The sequence below is a fragment of the Stenella coeruleoalba genome (genome assembly GCF_951394435.1).
Source record: "Stenella coeruleoalba genome assembly, chromosome: 3".
NCBI classification, from domain to species: domain Eukaryota; kingdom Metazoa; phylum Chordata; class Mammalia; order Artiodactyla; family Delphinidae; genus Stenella; species Stenella coeruleoalba.
The window spans coordinates 35,715,669-35,739,076 of NC_137148.1; the positions used below are offsets into that span (position 1 = coordinate 35,715,669).

Here is a 23,408-nt window from a genome sequence, read left to right on the forward strand (position 1 = left end):
CAGCTAGCTCCGCCCCGCCACTAGAGGAGGGCGGGTGGGGGCGTGGCCCGCCCACTCCCTCGTCTGCGCTCAGTCGGCGTCCGCGTCACCCGGACCCCAACGCGTTGACGCGGCACGTCGACGTAAGTGACGCGCAGGCCCGGGCCGCTCCTCCTTCCTTGAGTGAGTGCCGGCCCGGTCTGGGCGGGGGAGAAGAGGGCGGGCGGGGGAGGGAGAGGCGACCCGGGAGTCGTAGTGGGCCGCGGGCCGGACCGGGTCCCGGGGCGGCGGGAGCCAGGGCCGGGCCGAAGGGCTTGGCGGGCCGTTAGAGGGCCGCGGCGGCTGTCGGGTCTCCTCCCTTGCCGGACTTGCGCGCCCCGGAGCCCGGAGCCTCCGGCGCTGTGCCCACCCCGCTCCAGCTCGCGTCTCCCGACTCCAATTAGGTCAGGCTCGGAGTCCCGCGGCCGCGGCTCCGGCCCCCAACGCGCGGCGGCCGCCCGGCTCGCCTTTCTTTCTTCCCTCGCCTTCCTCTCCTCTTGTCTCACCCTCCCCCCTTCTTTTCGCGTTGCTGGGGTTTTGTTTTTTGTTGTTTTATGCTTTAGGGGTTTTGTTCCTCAGCCCGAGCTCATGGGTGTACATTATCATGCTCCTCTTTTGTAGAACAACCCGATGGCCATGGAGGCCGAAGAGACGATGGAATGCCTTCAGGAATTCCCTGAACATCATAAAATGATCCTGGACCGATTGAATGAACAGCGAGAGCAGGACCGGTTTACTGACATCACCCTGATTGTCGACGGTGGGTAGCGTGGTGGGCCGAGGAGCGAATTTGTGGCTTCAGATCTTCTCTCCCCTTCCCCCATCCGCCTTTTTTATCCACCTTCTGTGGACTCCCTATCGAAAGTCTGCGGACTGTGTGCTCTGGAACCCGAGGACACTTATCAGTGTCCCTTCACGTAGACCATGCTGCAGAAGGATAGTCACGCTTTCAACATAATCATGGCATTTTAACTTCTTGCAGCCTTTTCAAGTGTTCGCATTTGTACACTTGAGTGCAAGGTGGCGGGGATAGGGAGGATGTCTCTAAATGTTTGGTTAGTAGACTTCTGCTGCTAAGCTGCTTTGAGCAGTCTTTCACAGGAGTCATTTGGGAAGTGTTCTTTCTAGTTTCCCAAATGGTCTTGGAGGGAAAATGTGAGAGATTCCTTTGCAGCACTGGTACCCCCTTTGGTAACCCCCAAAATATAATGCGGTCTTTACCAGTCTTAGGAGTAGTCATTATAATGGATGCAAACCCAGCTTGGGTATCTTTTCTGTTTAGTGAAAATAGACTTCTTGAGGCAAGCTATACTTTATTATAGCCTACAGCTGGTCTGCTGTAGGTTGAGTTTCCAAATATTAGGCATACTAAAATGTTTTCCATAGCAAACACATCCAGCTTGGTGCTTATTCTGTGGCTTTTTCTTCTCTTTTCAAATGACGTATAACCTTTTGGGTTGTGTTTATATTTAGCAGTTTCAACTGAATAGGATATGCCTTTGACTTAAGTGGTACCTCCTGAAATGTTGTAAGGTGGCCTTTATAAAGCTGACTTAATAAGGCCCTTGAGGTAAAGATCCTGCTTCATGTCAAATTGAGATTTAAATTTGTCAAGATAGCTGTCCAGAATATAGTTTTATAATTATATTACAAAAGACCTATTTTACTTTAATTTCTTAACTTGTTTTATAGTTTTATATTTGATTTTTGTGAATATGATGATTTTATTTTGTTTTTTCTCTAGGACACCATTTTAAGGCCCACAAGGCTGTTTTGGCTGCTTGCAGCAAGTTCTTTTACAAATTCTTTCAGGAGTTTACTCAGGAACCTTTGGTGGAGATAGAAGGTAAATGCTTGTTTTAAATACAATATTTAGCAAGCATTATAATTTGATGAAGAAGTTTTAGGCAGTTAATTTAGCAAGATACCATGGGAAACAGGCATCAATGGTTTCTATTCGGTGACTGGATAAATTGTTCTTTTGACACCTGAGAATTCTTACTTTTAGTAACGTGCTTCGTAAAATGATCTTCCAGGAAAAACTCTTACGTTAAATGGTTGGTCTCTTAAAGGAGTCTTTTTCATTGCTAATACCAGTGATCACTGTCTTTTGAAAACATGTATTAAAAGTGAATTTCCATCTTATTTAGTGGGCTTATGTTTCAGACTGGTCCAGATGCTGCAGGCCTCTGTATTAGCAGCATGACACGCACAGTGTGAAATGGGCTGTCATAATATGGAAAAGGAGTAGCATTCAGAAGAAGTTCTAGTGGCTATAGAAAGTCTAGGATGGAAGGGGGTCATCTACTAGATACTGTCTTAAAATAGAAATTTTTATACTTGTTTGACTTTTTGTAATAATAGCCCACCAAGTGCCAGGTATTATGCTGTGTAGTTTGTGTGCATTTTCTGAGGTTCACAGCAGTGCTTTGAAGTAAGTGGTTTTACTTCCAATTTACGTATCAGGGAGTAGGCTCTAAAAGGTTACTTGTCTGAGGTTGCCCAGCTAGCAGGGGATTCAGTTTGTTCTATTAATTCTGCTGCTACAATACCTAGCCCTCTACCCCTCAATCCAAAACTGTGGGAAATAAGTCAGCTTACCTACATAAATACAGGGTTCTTGAGTTTGGGTTTTGTATCTCTCTCAGTGTGTATATATTCTCTGTTATGAATGGGTTGCCTAGAAACAGTATTCCCTTGGAAAAATTTGGTGTCCAGGGGAGTAAAGAAAACGTAGAGTTAAGAGTATTCTCTTATTTTGATAGTTCCAGCTTACCTAGCATTCTGGCTGATATCCATAGATAGATTATCTTTGATTATCTGTGATGGACAGAGCACAGGCATGATGGAAATCCTCAAAGCTTACTAAAGTGAGAATCCATCAGCCTAGACGGTGTTTCTGTTACAAGCCAAAGTTTTGTGCATTTATTCACCTGAGGTACTGAGACCCCAGGCAGGTTACTTTATCTCAATTGCATATTTGCCTCTTCATCTGAAAAGTGGGTTAATAGGCTTGTACTGTTGTGCTAATGATTAATTGAAATGGCATCTGCAGAGTGCCTGGCGTAGTGTTTGGTGCACTGTCAAAGCTTAATAGATTGGGGCTGTTTATCAGATTTAATACCTATTATAATATACCATGCCAGACCCAGGAAATGAGAAATTGATTAATAAGACAGCCCTTAGAGAATTTGCAAATTTAATCATGGATAAGCAACAGTTAAGGAGTGCAAAAAATGTTGCAGAGAATTTTGTTGCAGAATGGTGTCACTAAGGAGGGAGGATGAGTGGTTTAGTTTACTTTAGAGAGAAGGAGGATTTCAAAGATGAGTCAACTTCTGGGCAGAATCTTAAGTCAAAAAATAAGTGACCCAGGCTAGAATATGCATTGCTGGTGGAGTGTGGAGTACTGACCTACCTGGAGAAGTAGGGTCTTTTCTTCTAAAGACTAATCACCTTGGGATTATCTCTTGTACTTCTGATGTGCTCTGTCCATTATAGTACAGGACACACAACTTTCAGTATTTAAACTGTAGAAAGTAAGAAAGAAAAATGTAAAAACATTCTTTCTGTTTTTGTTATTTGCCAGATTCAGGTTTAAAGAATCAATTTGGCTCAATGTCTTCTTAAGCCCTTAACTTTGGAATTGCTGCACTATCTGGCTAGGTCACCTGGCTGTAGAGAAAGCCCTGGGCATGCATTTAGAAAACCTGACTTGTAGTCCCAGCTTTACTGTTTGTCAGTTGTGTAACATTGGACATCTTAGCTTCCTTTTTTCTCTTTTAATCTGCAGAAAATGTCAAGTAATTTTGGATTATGTCATGGGCATTATTTTTTTCCTTTTTTTTTTTTGGTCTGTGTCAGGTTGTTGAGGCATGCGGGATCTTTCGTTACGGTGCAAGGTTTCTTTGTTGCGTGTTTGGGCTTCTCTCTAGTTGTGGCGTGTGGGTTTTTCTCTGTCTAGTTGTGGCACATGGGCTCTGTAGCTTGTGGCACGTGGGCTTAGTTGCCCCGCAGCATGTGGGATCTCAGTTCCCCAACCAGGGATCGAACCGGCATCCCCTGCATTGGAAGGTGGATTCTTTACCACTGGACCACCAGGGAAGTCCCTGTCATGGGCATTTTGAATATTATGTTTTGACCCTCTGTGTGCTGTTAGAATCATCTGGAGAATGCTTTTGGTTTTTGTTGTTGTTTTGATTTTGTTTTGTTTTAGCAATCAACCTGATTAGGTTCAGACTGCCTTGTGTAGACTGTGGATCCAATTCCAATTTAGTTTTCAAAACCTTTGTTGTTCTGTTCAGGTCCCAGGTGTGCCGACCTGGGTGGTAGTCCACACCACAGTGTAATTCTCAAAGCCTTTGCTGTGCTGCCTCACGTCATTTTTGCACACATGCAGCTGGGTGGTGAGCTCAAGACTGCATACGCAGATTTAAAGGACCTCTCTCCAGCTCCCTCCTGATGGCCTCTGTACTTAGCTCCCCTGAGCTCCCTTTCCTGGTCCTCTGGCTGGAAGACTAGGAGGTTAGCTTCCCTGTGCTGTCGTACATTTTCTGCAGTGGAATCCATTTCCTGGATAATAACATGGTGAGAGAAGAAAATAACAAGAATTCTCTCCATGCTCTTCAGATGATAATCTCTTTCCTAGTTCTCAGCCAGAGAGAACTTTTTCTTAGGGTTGAGTTGCCTGCTTGGTGGCAACTAGCCATAGATGTGCAGCGTCAGACTGGGGCTTGTCTTGAGGGAGGGCTGAGAGAGAAATAAAAACCAGCTATTTTTCCCCACCCCCACACACTCTCCATCCCCTTTGCTGGTTCTCTAGCCGGAAAGAGTTTCTCCTGTAGCTTTTTCTGTCTGCACCTGCTACCCAGTTACGGGAGTTGGGCTGTCCTCAAGCTGGGTTATGTGGGAGGAAAAATATAAAACCAGGAAACTTACTGCTGTTCTTTGAGTTTTGATTTCTCTCCCCAGTCTCTTTGCTTCTGTTTTTTCTTCGGAGTCCTTGTATATTTGCTTTATGTATTCTTTTCAGAATTTTTAGTTATAATCAATGGACAAGATAGGGTGGCGTATGCATTCTTCATCTTAGCTAGAACTAGAACTCCCATCTGTAAAATAGGAATGGTTCTTGTCTTTAGCCGCTCACTAGAAACACCAGGGGAGCTTTTGCAAGTACTAATACCCAGGCTTTTTCTCCAGATCAATTAAATCGGTCTTTGAGGGGTGAGATCCAAGCATCTGTATTTAAAAGTTCTCTAGGTCCTTGTTATTCAAGGTGTGGTCTGAGGATCAGTAATGCGTGGGCATCACCTGTGAGCTTGTTAGAACTGTAGACTCTCAGGCTCCACCCTAGACCTACTGAATCAGAACAGAATCCTCAGATGATTCCTTTGTACAGCAAAGTTAGGGCAGCACTGCCCTAAGACAAGTCCAGTATGCAGCCAGTGTTGAGAACCACTGCCTTATAGGGTTTTGTAAAAGCAAATGTATGTAAAGAGAATTTAAATTGAAATATGCTCTATGAGTATAAACTGTCATTAGATGCAAGCTGAGCCAGCTCCCTCCCTGTTTTCTGGATCCCTGGTGAAGTAAGTTATCTTTGATTAGGACTGCAGGTTCACCTTTGATTTAAGTCAAAATTGTTGTCCTTGAAGCCAGTTGCATCCCACCTCACCTTTGTGACTTGGATTCACACCATATAAAATCTTCAGCAGACATTCACTCCCTTGTTCAGAACACAACAGCCTTCTCCTAACCCGAGCCTCCAATTTTCCAAATCCATTCTTTACTTCTGAAACCACAGATCCATAAGCACCTAGTTTCTCTCAAACAGCAACTCTACCATCGCGTCCAAAATCTTAGCCCCTAATATCAAGGACAGAGCATCCAAGCACATATTCATACATCCTATTTGAGTAGGAGTTTTCCACCAGTTGAGGAATTCTGTAAGACTAGAGAAATTCCAGAATGCCCACCCCCCACTTTTGCCTCTTCCTAAGGGGAAAAAATGACTCAGGTCAAGGTGTTTATATTAACATTTTTCTTAGATACTTCCTTAGAAAAATTGTATATTATGAAAGGAGTAAGGAATTGAGAAAATGGACTGAAATTTGAAAGTTACTAAACTAGTCCTAATAGAGTATAAAATATTTTTGCAGCTGTACATCATCTACCAACCCTTTACTTACCTGGGCAGGTGTTGTAAGTTTGGTTCCTGTTAGCTAATTAAGTCAGTGGCTTATTCCTAGGACCAGTGTTGGACTGGCCACATAAGAAGCACTTAGGGTGGGCTTCCCTGGTGGCTCAGCGGTTAAGAATCCGCCTGCCAATGCAGGGGACAGGGATTGATCCCTGATCTGGGAAGATCCCCAATGCCGCAGAGCAACTAAGCCTGTGCGCTACAACTACTGAGCCTGCGCTCTAGAGCCTGCGAGCCACAACTACTGAGCCCGTGCGTCTAGAGCTTGTGCTCTGCAACAAGAGAAGCCACCGCAATGAGAAGCCTGTACACGGAGAGTAGCCCCCGCCCGCCGCAATTAGAGAAAGCCTGTGCGCAGCAATGAAGACCCAGCGCAGCCCAAAATAAAACAAACAAATAAATTTATTTAAAAAAAGAAGCACTCAGGGTGCTTATAAAAAGGAGTTCCCTATCCCAGTTTTGATTCTGGAGATCAGGGACCCATGCTTAAGTCTACAGGTGATTCTGATTAACCAAGATTGGGAACTAAGTCCACAAGTTCTTGGAGGCCAGTTGGTTCTTGAAATTACTAATTTTTAGAATTTTCTATGGTAATCCACTGTGTGTATTACATAATACTCCCATTGGGGTCTGGGGCAATATCCTATAAGCACATAATAATCCAGTGTATTATTAATAAGCAGCATAGCTTATTAATATTTACTCTAAGTGGGATAAAGATTATAAATAGCCTCATGTCAGTTCAGGTCAAATTTTGCTGCCAAATTTATGGGAAAACTTCTGGTTTTAAGAGATTTGGGGGACTTTGGAAATAGGAGTAAAAGATTGCAGTCTTGTAGTGAATGAGACATGGGTATTCAGACGCTTCCAAGCAGGAATGTTTCCTACCATCATCGTATTTAAAAATCTTCATCATGGACTTTGGAGTCAGGCCATCTGGGTTTGCTTCTAGTATTATCACTTAATAACTATGTGACTTTCGCAAGTTACTTCTCTGTGCCTCAATTTCCTCATCTGTAAAATGGGGATTATAATAGTACTTCATAGGGTTGTCAGGAGGATTAAGTCAGTTGATGATTTGTAAAGTGTTTAGAGTCCTGTCTGATATGTATAGTAGGCATACATATGTGTGTTTGATTAAAAATCAAAATCTCATTCTGCTTCAGGAAAAATTTACACATTGTTTTTAGGAAAGATTTCTGTTGCACTTTTAAATATTTGGTCAAAACACCTTAAAAAAAAAACCCAGCAAAATCTAGTTGTCTGTTTCTCAGGCTACTCTCATATAATAAAGAACATGGTTAAAAGACAACCAGGAGGGGCTTCCCTGGTGGCGCAGTGGTTGAGAGTCCGCCTGCCGATTCAGGGGACATGGGTTCGTGCCCCGGTCCGGGAAGATCCCACATGCCGCAGAGCGGCCGGGCCCGTGAGCCATGGCCACTGAACCTGTGCATCCGGAGCCTGTGCTCCACAGCAGTGAGAGGCCCATGTACCGCAAAAAACTAAATAAATAAATAAATAAGACAACCAGGAGAAAAAAGATTAGGGGACCCAATAAATTAGCCATTAATGAATCCAGTCATTTTTAGTTTGCTTATTTGGTAGCATGTAACTTGGTCATATTACATTATATTTTATGGTGCTTCTCAATATTCAGATTGTTTTCAGGCATTTTGAAGATGAGTTTTCTGAGGATCAGAGGTTCTGACTTGCCCCAGATTGCACAAGTCATGGAGAGACTGAACTGAAACTTGAAAGTTGGCTTCCTGAACGATATTTTTTCCTAACACATATAGAAGATGGTGGATATTCCACCAGTATTCTTACTGTTGTCCTGAAGGCCACATTCAGGTGTATAAAGTACATGGGAAGAACATAAAAATATTTTTTCTTTTCCTATTTTTTTTTCTTTTTTGGCCACCCAGGGCGGCTTGTGGAATCTTAGTTCCCCAACCAGAGATTGAACCAGCGCCCTTGGCAGTGAAAGCGTGGGGTCCTAACCACTGGACTACCAGGAAATTCCTGTTTTGTATTTGTAATTGTGCATATTGTGTGCAGCTTGGTCTTGGGCATTTTTTTAGCATAAAAAAAATCTATAAAAACAAGTTTCCTCTTTGTTCCTGTCAATAGCTTTTCATAGCCTTGCATTAGCACACTGAAACAATATTATATAGCATTGAAGAGCACAAAGAAGTAGAGTATCATTTTGGGCCAAAATTTAAACAAACTTGCAAAGAAAGCTTGGAATTGTGGAAGCTTAATTCTGAAAGTGACTTTGGCCTTTATCCATTTATACCTACTTTGTGTGCCTGCATTTTAGGAAGCATTGTGTTAGGTACTGTGAGGTGGGTGTAGAGGCAAATTTCCGTAAAGTAGCTTACAGTCAAGAGTTGTCCATGAATTTTAACTATAAGACCAGGTACAGAGTTCAGCCTGAGAGAACTATTAAAGAGGTTCATTAAAGATGTGGCATTAAAATTGGTCCTTCAAGGGTGGTAGGATTTGTCGAGGTAAGGTGATAAAGCATTCAGGATGGAGGGTGTTAAGGAAGGGAAGGAAATTCTTAGAAAGTGAAGGGTTTGTTTGAGGATCAGTATATAGTGTAGGTTTGATATAGTTTAAAATTTGGAAGGAAAAATAGTGGTAAGTAGAAAAATAATGTGAAGGACCTTGAAATAAAGGCAGAATGGTACTGAACTTTATTTGCTAAGCTTTTGAAAGCTATTGATGATTTTGGAGCTGAGTTGACACAGAGCTCCCTGGCAGGTAACACATGTCTGATGTAATAGCCCATTCGTGTATTTGAGTGATAGATTTTACTGTTCTGTAAGAGCCTTAGGAAGTCTTTGGGAAAGATCTTAAAGTAGTTTGCTAGTTAGTGCTGAACTTGGCTACAAAATTATTATACTGTAAATGAGAATTCTGCCAGGAAATTATCTTCCAAAGTGACAAATACTAATCATTTTCCAAACATTGGGCTTCTATTTTTTTCTTTACTAAATGTTACAAGAGTTGAATCAATGTGAATACATTTTAATGCATGTCTTTTTTTTTTTTTACAGGTGTTAGTAAAATGGCCTTTCGTCATTTGATTGAGTTCACATATACAGCAAAATTAATGATACAAGGAGAAGAAGAAGCCAACGATGTATGGAAAGCAGCAGAGTTTCTACAAATGCTAGAAGCTATCAAAGCCCTTGAAGTCAGGTAATTACTTATTTCCTTAATAGGGAACGAATAGTTATATTCAGTCATGTCCACCCTGACTGTTAGTCAAGAATTTATTATGTCATGCCATAAGGGATTGATTTCCTTAGTGAGGCAGAGATAGTTATATTCAGTCATGTTCACCCTGTTAGTCAAGAATGTATTGTACGTATCATGCTGTAAAGAACTGATGTTTTGAAATTAAGAATATGTATTTAAGGATCTATAAAGTTCTACTGGTTATGATTGTTCTTTCCTTCACGCTTGATTTCTTGTCCTTATGTAAAAACTGTGCTAATATTAACTCAAGTAGCATCTTTTGTTTCTAATAAAATAAGGAGGACTAGGCATCTTTTTAGGGGTTCTCTGGGTTCCTATAATCTATTCTGTGGATTCAGGTTGTTGATTGTACCAAGACTTACTCTAAAAGTGGTTTGGCTTACAAAGATTAATATGGTACTGTTTAAAAATAAGTGAGGAGGGGCTTTCCTGGTGGCGCCGTGGTTGGGGGTCCGCTTGCCGATGCAGGGGACATGGGTTCGTGCCCCGGTCTGGGAAGATCCCACATGCCGCGGAGCGGCTGGGCCCGTGAGCCATGGCCACTGAGCCTGCGCGTCCAGAGCCTGTGCTCCGCAACGGGAGAGGCCACAACAGTGAGAGGCCCGTGTACTGCAAAAAAAAAAAAAAAAAAAAAAGTGAGGAAATCGGTGAAGATATAAGAAATAGGCCAGGTGGAAGTGATAATCAGTGAAGTTAGAAATGTGATGGCAAAAATGCATGCTGTTTAAGTCTGTACACTTGCTAGATGGGCTGAGTCTAGCTCTGAGTTCTGAAGTACCAAGCGAAAAGAAAAAGGGGAAAAAAACACCTCAATTACATTATTTATAATAAGATGAGAACAAATCAATTGCTTAGGAGCCATTCTTGGTATTAAAACACACAATTTCTCATAGGAAGTTATTAGGAAAACATTAAGTGATATAATGAATAAAGACCTCAGCATCTTACATAATGAATAGTGGCATGGTAGTGTCTAAGAACAAGAGCTCTGGAGTCAGACTGCCTCGGTCTGCTATCAGCTACTCAGTTTCCTTATCTGTCAAATGGGGATAAAAATGGTACTTTCTACATAGGATTATTTGTGAGGGTTGAATGAATGAATGTAAAGTGGTTAGCATGGAGTCTGGCATGGGAGTTGTTATTATCTCCTGGCTTTGTTTCTTGTGACCCTCAATATAGGTCATTGGTATAACACTAATGTGCAGTTTGGTAAAATCAGTTTCACATGGGACAGAATGATCTAGTCTGACTCACTGATGTGGTTCAGTCAAAAGATATAACTTAGAATAACTAAGAAATAATTGAACTGTAGTCATCCAAAAATACTATTTCTCCTAATGAGCTTTTAATTAGTTTGGTGACAGAGTTCAAGATTAGACTTTTCTGACAAGAGCGTGGTGTGTATATTTTCTCTGATGACTAGTGCTTGGCACATAGTAGGTGTCCAGTAAACATTTATGAATGGATGGATGGGTGCATGCCCATTAAAACCAAGCCAGTATTCTCCCGCAGAGAGAGCTAAGACACGGATAGCAAAATAGAGGTGTGTTGAGGATATATACCTGATTAGGTCATACCTTCTCAATGTGGAGGTAGACTAGGGGAATATATATGCATGGGGCAACATCAGATTTGTGGTTAAATCCTGTATGAGAACTTTTTGGAAACATGTTCTGTGTGGTCCCTTTGCTGCTCATGGTAGCGAGTAGCATCTTACTACAGGGAAAGTCCTGAGTAACAGAACATTGGAATATATTCTGTGACAACGGCCCAGGTTGGATTTGGTAGGCATTTAATTGAGTTCATGTGTCTAGTCATTGGGTAAGAACAGCTGGATACAGCTGTTTTACTATGCCTATTTAGAACCTTTTAGAAAGTTTATTATTATAAGACTGGGATCCTTATAATAATTATAACTGTCAGCGCTTTACAATATAAATATAGTAGCATGTTGAATTGTTTCATGAACCAGTTAGGCATGCAGTATACTCTGAAGAATTCTTCAGAAAGATAGCAGTATTACATATTGGCTGTTTATAATTGGCTGTGTATAATGTTATACAATTTAGGAATAAAAATTACATAATGTAGTTGTGTTTAAATCAACCGGTGAAGGCAATTCTATACTGAGTAGACTACTGTATAACTGTTTTGCAGGTATGGAAGGTGAATAAGGCTCTTCTCACATTTGCAATATGCAAGTATTTTTGGAATATAGTGTACACTTTTTGAATGGCACTGAAAAAGAATACTAGGACGTTATTTTGCTGAAATTCCATCATTGTTTATTTAAAACTGTAGGAGAAGGTTCCTGTTATTTGTTAGGAAGAAGCATTTGCCTTACAGATTTTTTCCTCCCCAGCCTTTTAAGATGTAATTTACATATAATACAATTCACCCATCTTAATGTAGAGTTTGAATTTTGTTAATTGTACACAGTAGTGTAACCACCACCACAATCAAGACATAAAAACATTCCCATCACCCTAAGTTTTCTTATGACCCTGCAGTTGACCCTGATCCCCAGCCCCAGGCAACCAGTGATCTGATTTTTATCACTGTGGCTTTATCTTATTTAGAATGTCATATAAATGGATTCCTAAGACGTGTAGTCTTTCGTCTTTGACTTTCTTCACTTAGCGTCATATTTCAGAGGTTTGTCCATGTTGTTGTGGGTTCCTTTTTATTGCCGATTATTATTCCATTGTATGGATATACCATCTGTTACGGACATTTAGGTTGTTTCCAGTTTTTGACTATTACAAATAAAGCGGCTACGAATGTTTGTGTATAGGTCTTTGGACATATGGTTTTATTTCTCTCAGTAAATACCTAGTATTGGAATAGCTGGGTTGTATGGTAGATGTATTTAATTTTTTTTTAAGAAACTGCCAAACTGTTTTCCAAAGTGATACATTCCAACTTTCAGTGTATGAGAGTTGCAACTGCTCCACAGCCTTGCTAATACTTGGTATGATCATACTTTTTCATTTTAGCCAAGTTGGTAGGTATATAGTGGTTTTAATTTGCATTTCCCTAATGACTAATGATGTTGAGCATTTTTTCATGTGCTTTTTTGCCATCTGTTTATCTTTTTTGGTGAAGTATCTTTTGCCTGTTTTTAAAATTGGGATATTGTCAAGAACTGACAGGTGGAAGACTTTATCCTATTTGCAAGCTAATAAGTTGGCCTGCCACATTTTTATGGATGCTGGCAGAAAACATGAAACTCATGAGTCAGAAAGGACTTTATTTCTCTCACAGCATATGGAGCAGCATGAGTTTCATGTTCATATCAACATGAAGCTCATGCTGCTCCCCCCCCGCCCCGCCCTGAGTCCAGTGGGGAACGATGCAGTGGCCTCGGTGTGTACCGTGCTCACAGTGGTTTACATCACAGTTGAGGAACTCTGGGCTTTAGGAAACCCAAATATTTTATAATGAGCTGTAAGCAAACCTGCCCAGCTTCTGCCCCAGAGGGGCTGTTATCTTTATTATTCTGTATAATAAATGAACCTGCCCTCCACTCTGGTGGAAGACAGGCTCTATTTTCTAAGGCAATTTGCTGTACAGACAACCTTGAAAGATAGAACAAAAGACTGCCAGTGTGTTTGTGTATAAGATATGCAGAAACATGAGGGATCCATGGAGCGTTTTCTTCTACACTGTTTTAGCTTCTGGTGAATTTTCCCATGAGCACACTACTCCGTGACCACTCTGATTAATGTGACAAATAGGGGACTGGGACCTAATCCATTCAGTTTTTCTTACACTGGATTTAATTAAGACAACTATCAGCAGCACTCCAAGTAGCAGGATGTGGCCACCCTGCAGTGCTAAGCTTAAGCGTGCACCTTCCCCGGCTAAGGTCCTGCACTCAACCAACTGAACAAATCCCTAGAAAGCCAGGTGGCTTTCTCCTTTAGTTTGTGTATTGACTTTTCCACTTAGCCCTAAACATTAATCTAAGTATAGCAAGATGTTTTAGCAATTGCACAGTCTGAGCATTGGTCCACAGGGGGAAGTCTAGGGCAAGTCTAGCCTCCATAATAACCGTGGCCAGTGATTTGAGGCTGACATGAATACCTTCCGGAGCCCAAGTAGTGTCATTGATCACATTGTCTTGAGTCAGGCACAAATTTTGTACCTTTTTTTTTTTTTTTTTTTTTTTGCGCGGTATGCGGGCCTCTCACTGTTGTGGCCTCTCCTGTTGCGGAGCACAGGCTCCGGATACGCAGGCTCAGCGGCCGTGGCTCACGGGCCTAGCCGCTCTGCGGCATGTGGGATCTTCTGGGACCAGGGCACGAACCCGTGTCCCCTGCATTGGCAGGCGGACTCTCAAGTCCCCACCTTTTTATTTGGATGACTCCCATTGTAGAGAAAACTGCCCGTAGGGCTTGCATAAATAAGTCAGTTATTCCTCCAGGACACTCCCCCAAGTAACCAAGGGTAGCCTCACTTTTGGCCACCCAGGCGGCATGTGGGATCTTAGCTCCCCGACCAGGGATTGAACCCGCGCCCCCTGCATTGGAAGTGCGGAGTCTTAACCACTGGACTGCCAGGGAAGTCCCAAGGGTAGGCTCATTTTGGAGAGACCTCCATGGTCATCTGAGAACTAAAGTGATCTACCAGTGGTGTTTCCCTAAACACTGGATGGTCCCTTCTTCCCACCTCAGAGTTGCAAGGCATATTTTTGAGAGGGAAGGAAGTTAGTACCTGGCTTCCATACAGGAAGTATAGTTGTTTGTGCCCCCAAAGGGGGACCTTCATCAGTCAGGGGCACAGGTTGACATTGTCACCAACGTTGTCTCCCTCTTTCCCAGCTCAGAATGATTGGGTCTAGGCCTTGTTTTTGGACTGAATGTCTGAGGGCAGCCAGTTCGGTCTGTTCTGTTTATCCTGAGCACCTGGATGCCAGCTGAACGGCAGTCAGCCACCTCGCGAACTGAGCCTCAGCTTTGGGAATGGTAGTGGGCCAACGTCTCTTGTTTTGCATGGAGCATGCAGGACGCTTGGCCATCCCCTGCTGTTTGCAAAATACTTCTGGGTAAAGTTAAGGGAGATGGTGATCCAGTTGTCAGAGCCCTCTGGCGTGGGATGGCAGATCCAGCACGTTGCAACAGTTGGGGAGAGCTGCATGAGAGCCTCTTCCTACCTGAGGAAGGCTCTAAGAGCAGTTCTGAAGAACAAAGATTTTTAATGTCCCTTCTTCCCCCATACCTCCTGGAGTCTAAGAGGTTTCTCTCCAGGTTCCAGGGTGGTGGTTCTCCCTCCACCTCCACAAAATCAGTGTATCCTATTCTAGTAGCTGTAACTCAATCCCTTTTCCAGTCATCTCCTCCCCTTACCCAGACCTTTCATCTGGAATGGTCAGGGACAAGAACATTTTATAAAACTTAAGAGACCCGTTATGTGTCCCACTTTGGCTCACAAGGGCCAATCTGATTGTACTTGGCAAGCAGTATATTCAACCAAGTGGTCATTATTCTTAGGATCTAAGATGATGTCCATTCAGTAAGAGAATCCAGATGGCTGAACTTGAACTAGGTTTGAATCTGCTAGGCCCACTTTTGACCAGGCTGTCCCAGGGTTGCCATTAGGCAGAAGGAAAAAGATCGTGTCTGAGAATGGTCGGGACAGATCCTGAACTTCCATTTAGGTTTATGTAACTTCACACCCCATTAGGCTTGATCATTACCCAGGAGGCAGCTAAAAACAGATGATCCTTTTCCGGGTAGAGCTCAGTTTGATGACCAAACTGCCTTACTAGGACTTTTGGACAAGGAGGAAGTGAGGGAAGTAGAGTCTGAAATCTTTTTGAGTCAGTAATTGAGGAAACTATTGTAATTCTCTACAATATCAGTATCTGTGGATGGCAGGGAGCTTGGAAGTTTTAACAATACCTTGACTAACAGCCAATTGAATAGCTTTTGGTGCATCATTATCAGACTGCAGATGGTCCGGAAAGCTAAACATATGACACAGCTTCGTTTCAAGAGCCATCTGGTGTGGCCAGAACCAACTGCTCAGACTGGAACAGCAACAGTGTAACCTGAAAAAGTGTCAGTAGTTGTGAGGCATCAGGGATAGCCCTGAGATGGGGTGAAAGGTCTAGTGTAGTTAGTCTGCCAGGTACAGTTGGACACAATGCCCTGTATGATTTGGCCTCATTCACCATGAAACAAACAGGCCAACTTTGGCAGGTGTCACAAGTCTGACATGCGGTAGCAACTTCTCCATCAGAAGCATAGGGTCTTTGACTTTCTGATGGTGGATGTGTCACCATGTTCAGAATAATGTTGGGCCTAGGTGGCAGTGATGGAAGTCTCGGCAGTGTAGGTTGATAAGCAACTTGATTCCAGTTGGTATCAGAGAACGGGCTTTTACCATGAGCATCTAATCAGTTATCCAGAGAGTTGAATCAATAGCTGCTCTTCATTTCCACAGTTATGGAAAGATGGGTGTCTAATCTGCCAAGACTTGCAGGTCTCCCAGACAGCTTGGCCATTGCAACAGCCCAAGAGTCAGTAAAAATACAACAAGGCTCATAGTGGAGAGTGTCATCCAGAGCGACAAAGACAGCCTTGAGTTCTGCCTTCTGAGCAGAGCAGCCATGTCCACTTTTGGTTTTGCAAAGTTGGTGCTAAGGCTGAGCATCCGCAGCAGCCCAGTGAATACCATCAGCCTTCAGCTTAGCCAGACCGTCAGTGAATCAAAGACCCCATCGATCTAGTGGCTTTCTTTGGGCAGCAGCGTGGGGGAGCTACCACTTTCTCATGTAAAGCCGAGAGACCAGCTGCTTTCTTGACTGTCACTGTTTCTTTATGACCAGTGAGACTTGTTGGGCACATCTTACCTTGCTAGTCATGAAGTCTTAGTTAACACACTCCCAAACGGCAGTATCAGGCTAGAGAGCCTCCAAGTTTCCATGGATCAGGCTTCACTTTTAACAAGAGTGCAATAGCAAGCTAATCCTTTCTTGTCAAAGGGAGTGTACCTTGTAGCCATGTCGGGGAATTGGCAAGTCCAAACTCCAGGGAATACCTTGGGGTGGAGACCACCTCCCTTTGCCAGAAGCTCTAATCTGCAAAAAGCGTCAGTCTCAGAGACTTACAGCTCAAAGAGGTCGTTAGGGTTTTGGGGCCCGAAGGTAGAGACTGTGCCACAGCTTGATGGAAACTTCCAATTCAGCCTGTTGGTTGGAGCCCCACTTAAAAGATGCTGTTTTGCATATTGACTGATATAACGAAGAAAGTAGAATGCGCAGGTGAGGCACATATTGTCTCTAGTACCTAAAAAGTCCAGTAAGATGCTGGGTTTCATTTTTGGTGGGAAGAGGGAGGAGGTGAAAAAACAGGTTTTCTTTTACTGCTGCAGGGGATTGAGTGTTGTGAATCTGCCTGTCTAGTCCCAAGAAACTTTACTTGGTGAGCAGTCCTCTGAATTTTGTTGGGATTTATCAGCAACCTCTGCTGGTAGAGGTGTCATAACACTACGGTCAGGGCCTTTGAGACTGAGACTGCTGGCTTGCCAGTCAGTAGGATATCAACAGTATAGTACAAATTTTAGATATCAAAAGATAAGACACTTGTGCTAAATCCTGACCCAGCTACTGGTGGCTAACGTTAGGGGAGTTTGTTCCAGTAGCTCTTCTCTACATCTGGCTCTTCTCAATTGGGATGTTCCATATCTGGTACTTACGGGATGAGAAGTGGTAAATGCACATGCCATACCAATCCCTGCTGTGCATTCAGATGTCAAAGCAACAACAGTATGTAGAATCAGGCCCACCCACAGGGTCAGGACAGCCTCCCTTTCCTGCTGTGAACCTTGCCCAAGCCCCATCAGTTGAATGTAAGCGCCTCCTCTCTGTGGAACCAGGTGGGATGGTGAGTTGGACACCTGCTGGATAAAACAGAGCCATGGAAGTTTGAGCCTCTCCCATTCTTGAGTTTTCCTCAGCATACTTGGATGCATACATGGTGTCTTCACTGTTCACCCTTGGGAACAAGGAGACCTTGGCTCCAACCCTAATTATCTTTTCCAAGCTGTTGAGGTCAAGTTAGAGGCAACGGGAAGGTAGAAGGGGGGGAAGTGGTATGGAGGGAGAAAGTGATTCTCTGCCAGTGAGCAAGGTACATTTTGGTTTCAAGCAGCACTGGAGCTGCATGTGGCTCAGCCAAACAAACCTCCAGTGTTTTCAGCCCACTCAAAGCCCTCTATCAGGCCGCAAAGTCATCACTACTGACACTATCAGTGTCAGTTTGGGGGACCCCTTGATTCAGTAGCCCCATCCACATTGATTTCTGGTTGGGGCCATGTCATTTATGCCTTTTAAATGACTCAGACTTGACTTCCGCAGTGGTGGCTTTTTTTCAAGAGTGTAGCTTAATCTTGGACATTTGCTGCCCCACTGTCATGATAACATCTCTTACACTTTTTCCTGGTCTAACATAAAAGGGGGCTTTTCAGCAGGCCTGACCAAAGAATTTTATATTACTTTGGATCCTTTTTTCATTCCCCAGTGACTCATCTTCATCAGCATTATAAACCCAGTTGGGCAGGAAGACTCTTGCTAGTCAATGCCTCATCGTAGGAATTTGCTTCAGAGAAGTCTCTCCAAGAGCATCCACAGCACACTTATGGCAGCCAGGACCCACTGCAAAAAAACCTCAAGCCTTTTACAGTCATCTCCAAATAGATCTCAGGTGGACATGACAAACTGCAGGAGGAGCTGAGCCCTGAGATGGCCCAGGTGTTGCAATTCTTCCTTGCTCTACAAGCATTATGTTGCCCCCTCATCTCCCATGTGGACCAGCCAAAGTTCCAATGACTCAACTGGTTTCTGCTTGTAGCAGTTGTGAATTTCCTTCCTGGCACACTTGGTTTAGGTACATGTGGCAGTAACTTGTCTATAAAGGGGCAGAACCTTCTGTCTCCACCCTCCTACTCCCTTTGAATCTTAGTGTTAATTGTTACTGTGAGCAGACTTCAGGCTGACCACCCAATTGGCAGGGAAGTCCTCCGCTGCCTCCCCCACCCCTAGCAAGTTTGCAGCAACTGGGACACCATTCCAGCAGCTGTCCTTAAACTTACTGCCCAGTACTCATCCTGTAACCACCTTCTCAGTTTTTCCTCATTAATAGGTGTCTTCGTTTCCTGGGGCTACCATAACAAAGTACCATGAACTGCATGTCTTAAAACAACACGAATGTATTCTCTCACAGTTTTCGAGGCTAGAAGTCCTAAATCAAAGTGTTGGTAGGGCCATGTTCCCTCAAAAGCCTCTAGGGGAGAATCCTTCCTTGCCCTTTCTAGTTTCTGGTAGCCCCAGGTGTTCCTTGGCTTGTGGCAGCATATCTCCAATCTCTACCTGTATCTTCACATTGCCGTCTTCCTGCAGTGTTTTCATATGGCCTTCTCTTCTTTGGGTCCACATGTCCCTCTTCTTATAAAGACTTAGTTAGAGTAGGGCCTGCTCTAATGACCTCATCTTAACTTGATTGCATCTGCGAAGACAATTCTAAATAAGGTCGCATTCACAGGTATCAGGGGTCAGGACTTCATCATATCTTTTGGGGGCACACAGTTGAACTCAGAGCAATAGGCAAATAAGTAGAGGACCATTTATTGCCCAGTTGACCATACAATTTGGTAAACAGGTTTACTGCCAGCTCTAGTAGGCTTCCTCAAATTCCATTTGCTCTGTGAGGTCTCATCCTTCCTGTTCCAGAAAGCCTTGTCTTTTTCAGCATCCTGTTCTTGGTTGCCAAACTTTGGCAAGATCTGTGAGAGATCTGAGTGTTTATCCTACTTGCAAGCCAAGAAATTATCCTGCCATGGTTTCATGGATGCTGATAGAAGATAACGGGTCTCGTAGGTCAGAAAGAAGGACTTTATTATTCTCTGCACAGCAGGCAGCATGAGTTTTCTATTTGTGCCACTTTTCCCTTCCTTAAGTCCCACAGGGGTAACATAGAGTGGCCCAGGTGAATGCTCTGCGTGTGGTCGTTTTCATCACAGCTGAAGGATCTCCAGCTTAGGAAACCAAAATCTTTTAGAATGGGCTGCAAACAAACCTGCCTGACCTTTATCCCACAGTGGGGAACATTATTATATTGGACAGTAAGTAAAGGTGTCCTCTTCTCCAGTGGCAGCCACTCTGTCTTCCCAGGCTGTTGGCTCTTCAGCAAACATCTTTGAAAACTAGTCCAGAACCAAAGCTGTCAATTCACAAGATACGCAGAAACACAAGGGACTCACGGGGAATTGTCTCCCAACAGTTGTCTTAAGCCGTTGAGTTTATTGAATTGTACGAATTCTTTTTGTATTCTCTATATAAGACCTTTGACAGATACATGTTTACAAATATTTTCTCCTGGTCTATGGTGTGCCTTTCTGTTAACTGTGTATTTCAAAGGACCAAGTTTTTAATTTTGATGAAATCCATTTTATCAATCTTGGCTGAAAGTCTCTGCTTTCTGTGTGCTATTTAAGAAATCTTTCAATGTTGCAAAGATTTTTATCCTGTTTTCTTCTAGAAGTGTAATAGTTTTAGTTCTTACATTTAAGTCTATGATTCATTTTTAATTTTTTTGTGTATAATATGAGAGTAAGGGTCAAGGTTTATTTTTCCCATATAGATACCAGTTGTTCCAACACCACTGTTTTATATTTTCTCCATTAAATTACTTTGGAACCTTTTTTCAGAAGTCAGCTGACTATATATATGTAGATCTATTTCTGGACTTTATTCTCTTCCATTAATCTCCATGTGTATTCTTTCACCAATTTCACATTGTCTTAATTTTGTAGCTTTATAGTAAGTCTTGAAATCGGGTAGTATAAGTCTTACAGTCTTGTTTTCTGCCTTTCCATACAAATTTTATTATCAGCTTATCAATTCTTCCAAAAAGCCTGGTAGGATTTTGATTGATCTTATAGATTTTTTTAATCCATACATTGTGTATTTCAGGAACAAAGAAAACTCAGCTCCACTAGAGGAAACTACCACAGGAAAAAGTGAAGCAAAAAAAAGAAAGATTGCAGAAACTTCAAATGTTATCACTGAGTCATTGCCGTCTGCAGAATCTGAACCTGTTGAAATCGAGGTGGAGATTGCTGAAGGCACAATCGAAGTGGAAGATGAAGGCATTGAAACGTTAGAGGATGTGGCTACTGCCAGGCAGTCCATAAAGTATATTCAGAGCACAGGTTCCTCTGATGATTCCGCTCTGGCATTATTGGCAGATATCACCAGCAAGTACCGTCAAGGTGATAGAAAAGGGCAGATTAAAGATGAAGATGGCTGTGCCTCTGACCCCACAAGCAAACAGGTAGAAGGTATTGAAATTGTGGAACTTCAGCTGTCACATGTGAAGGACTTGTTCCATTGTGAGAAATGTAACCGTTCATTTAAATTGTTTTACCATTTTAAGGAACACATGAAATCACACTCCACTGAGAGTTTCAAGTGTGAAATATGCAATAAAAGGTATCTTCGGGAGAGCGCATGGAAACAGCACCTCAATTGTTACCACCTTGAAGAAGGTGGAGTCAGTAAGAAGCAAAGAACTGGGAAAAAAATTCACATATGTCAGTACTGTGAGAAACAGTTTGACCACTTTGGACATTTTAAAGAGCATCTTCGAAAGCATACAGGTAATTAGCAAATACTTTATGTTAAAAGTATAGATTTTCCACATTCACTTGAAGCTAAGTGTCTAAATCCTTTTTTCTTATTTTAATTAGCACCACAGGAACCACTTCCTGTGTTCCCTAATGTGCTGGCTGAGCACACAGTGTTTTTATAATATTCGTTGAAATATTTATGCTTTCAAAGCAAAATCAGTACTCACTTTGAAAGTAATTTTCATTCTTACATCTTGGCAATTTTTATAATTTAAAAAAAAATACATAAAACGGTTGTGATTCTTTATTAACGGTTATAGATTATGAGATTTTAATTACAGTGAAACTTCACTGTTAACTGTTTTTACTTTCCCTGCCTTATGTTAACAGATTTCATAGATGGGTACATTTGCAAACAATCCCAAATATGTTTATACCTTTGCATACATTTGGTTATCTGTTTTGACCTGGCAGATAGGAAGGCAGTGTTTGTCCATCTCCTTCATCTCTCCAAGGGCAAACATGTCAGGACTGGTGCACAGCCAGGGAGATGAAAAGGGTAAGGTCTCTGTACTCTCCTAAGAGCGATCCCAGACGTGAGGGAGATGTCCAGGGAGTCTGCCTTAGAACCTCTGGCCCTTCTAGTTCTGCATCCATCCCTGAGCCTATTTTTCTCCCTGTCAGAGTCCCTGTCCTTGGTCCCACACCCCAAGCTTTCTCTGCTAGGTCTCCTGTGCCATACACAGGAGTTACCACCACGAATGACTTGGAATCTTGGGGAGTCCCTAAACCCACTGTGACAAAGGTGTGGGGAAAGCAGTTGCTGCAGAGTGCTAAGTGTCAGACTTCTGGACATTTGTTCCCAAGTTCTTACTCTGTGAGATGGTTAAGGCTGTTGAGACTATTAATACAGTGAATACAATATAGTTATCCCACACTATTCAGAATCTTTCTCTTTGATGCTAGAGTTTGGAGAACTTTGGATGAAATTTTTTCGTAGATCCCTTGCTGTCCAGAGTTGCTTGCTACATACTGCTTGAAACTGAGAAAACATAGATTCAAATAGTGTGGGATCCCTCACTATTCAAACCCTTGTTAGTAATACTCAGGAACTGGATAAATAAGTGAACAGCAAGGGAATCTCCTAATTTACTTAAAGGCTCACTATGAATTTAGAAGGCTTTAAGGTAACTAATTTGGGGTAACTAATAGGCATTCATGAAATCTTTGGGGAAAATGCTTTCTGGTTTTACAAACATTATATGTAAAGACCTGTTGTATATTTGGAAACTGCCTAAAGGTATAGTTTTTAGTCCTTAAAAAACAAATAAGCACCTATGTTAATGGTCTTCTGATGAACATGTTTGTGGTAACTGTGGATTAGTTTTGCAAAAGCATTGGTGTACCTGCAGCACAACTGAGTAAATAAATGTTACTTGGTGACTAGCACACTTTGATAGGAGTTTCCAGTACCCCAACAGATATCACTTCTATATTATTTCCTATCAGTGTGAAAGTAGAAACAATTGTCTCTTTTACCCAAAACACTACCTAGTGACTTACCTGTTTGAAAATAGGACAACGCAAACCATTTTGGAAGTTTTAAAATATGCTTTCCAAGCCCTGCACATTGTATTTTGGATTGAGCAGAAAAGTACAGAGCTAAATCACATTATGGTTTTTTTTTTAATTTATTTATTTTATCCATTTTTGGCTGCGTTGGGTCTTCGTTGCTGCACACGGGCTTTCTCTAGTTGTGGCGAGCGGGGGCTACTCTTTGTTGCGGTGCGCAGGCTTCTCATTGCGGTGGCTTCTCTTGTTGCAGAGCAGGGACTCTAGGCGCACGGGCTTCAGTAGTTGCAGCACAGGGGCTCAGTAGTTGTGGCTTGCAGGATCAGTAGTTGTGGTGCACGGGGTTAGTTGCTCCACAGCATGTGGCATCTTCCTGGACCAGGACTTGAACCCGTGTCCCCTGCATTGGCAGGCGGATTTTTAACCACTGCGCCACCAGGGAAGCCCCACATTATGTTTTATGTCTGTGTTTCCCTTCAAAATGATGTGAGATAACTTAAGTAACTTAGTTAAGTAGTTGTTACAAATTACAGGACCAGATGCCCTTTGAAGGAACAGTTTAGTATGTAAAGCAAACTGAACTTTTATTGTTTTTTTAACCTCGATCAATTATTGTACTAGTAATTAGTCACAAGACAGCATATGTGATCAGTGATTTAGTAAATTCAAGAGGAACATAAGTAAACAGTTTGTTTTTTTTTTAATAAATTTATTTATTTTT

The 23,408-nt window shown here is 42.5% G+C and overlaps 1 protein-coding gene across 5 annotated transcripts in view; it reads left to right on the forward strand.

The window, feature by feature from the left end:
- The window catches only part of ZNF131 (zinc finger protein 131), a 33,034-nt gene that overhangs the window by 564 nt on the left and 9,062 nt on the right, over positions 1 to 23,408 (forward strand). Inside the window, exons 1-6 of one of the 5 annotated variants that reach the window (XM_079918197.1) lie at positions 244 to 422; positions 640 to 778; positions 1,763 to 1,864; positions 9,280 to 9,424; positions 20,460 to 20,820; positions 20,923 to 21,145. In XM_079918197.1, coding sequence (XP_079774323.1) covers positions 649 to 778; positions 1,763 to 1,864; positions 9,280 to 9,424; positions 20,460 to 20,820; positions 20,923 to 21,145 — 961 coding nt within the window. In that variant the 5' untranslated portion in view covers positions 244 to 422; positions 640 to 648. Of the gene's footprint in view, positions 1 to 146; positions 163 to 243; positions 423 to 639; positions 779 to 1,762; positions 1,865 to 9,279; positions 9,425 to 20,459; positions 21,146 to 23,408 lie in introns of those variants that run through there. The other 4 variants (XM_079918196.1, XM_079918194.1, XM_079918195.1 and 1 more) reach the window with 4 other exon arrangements.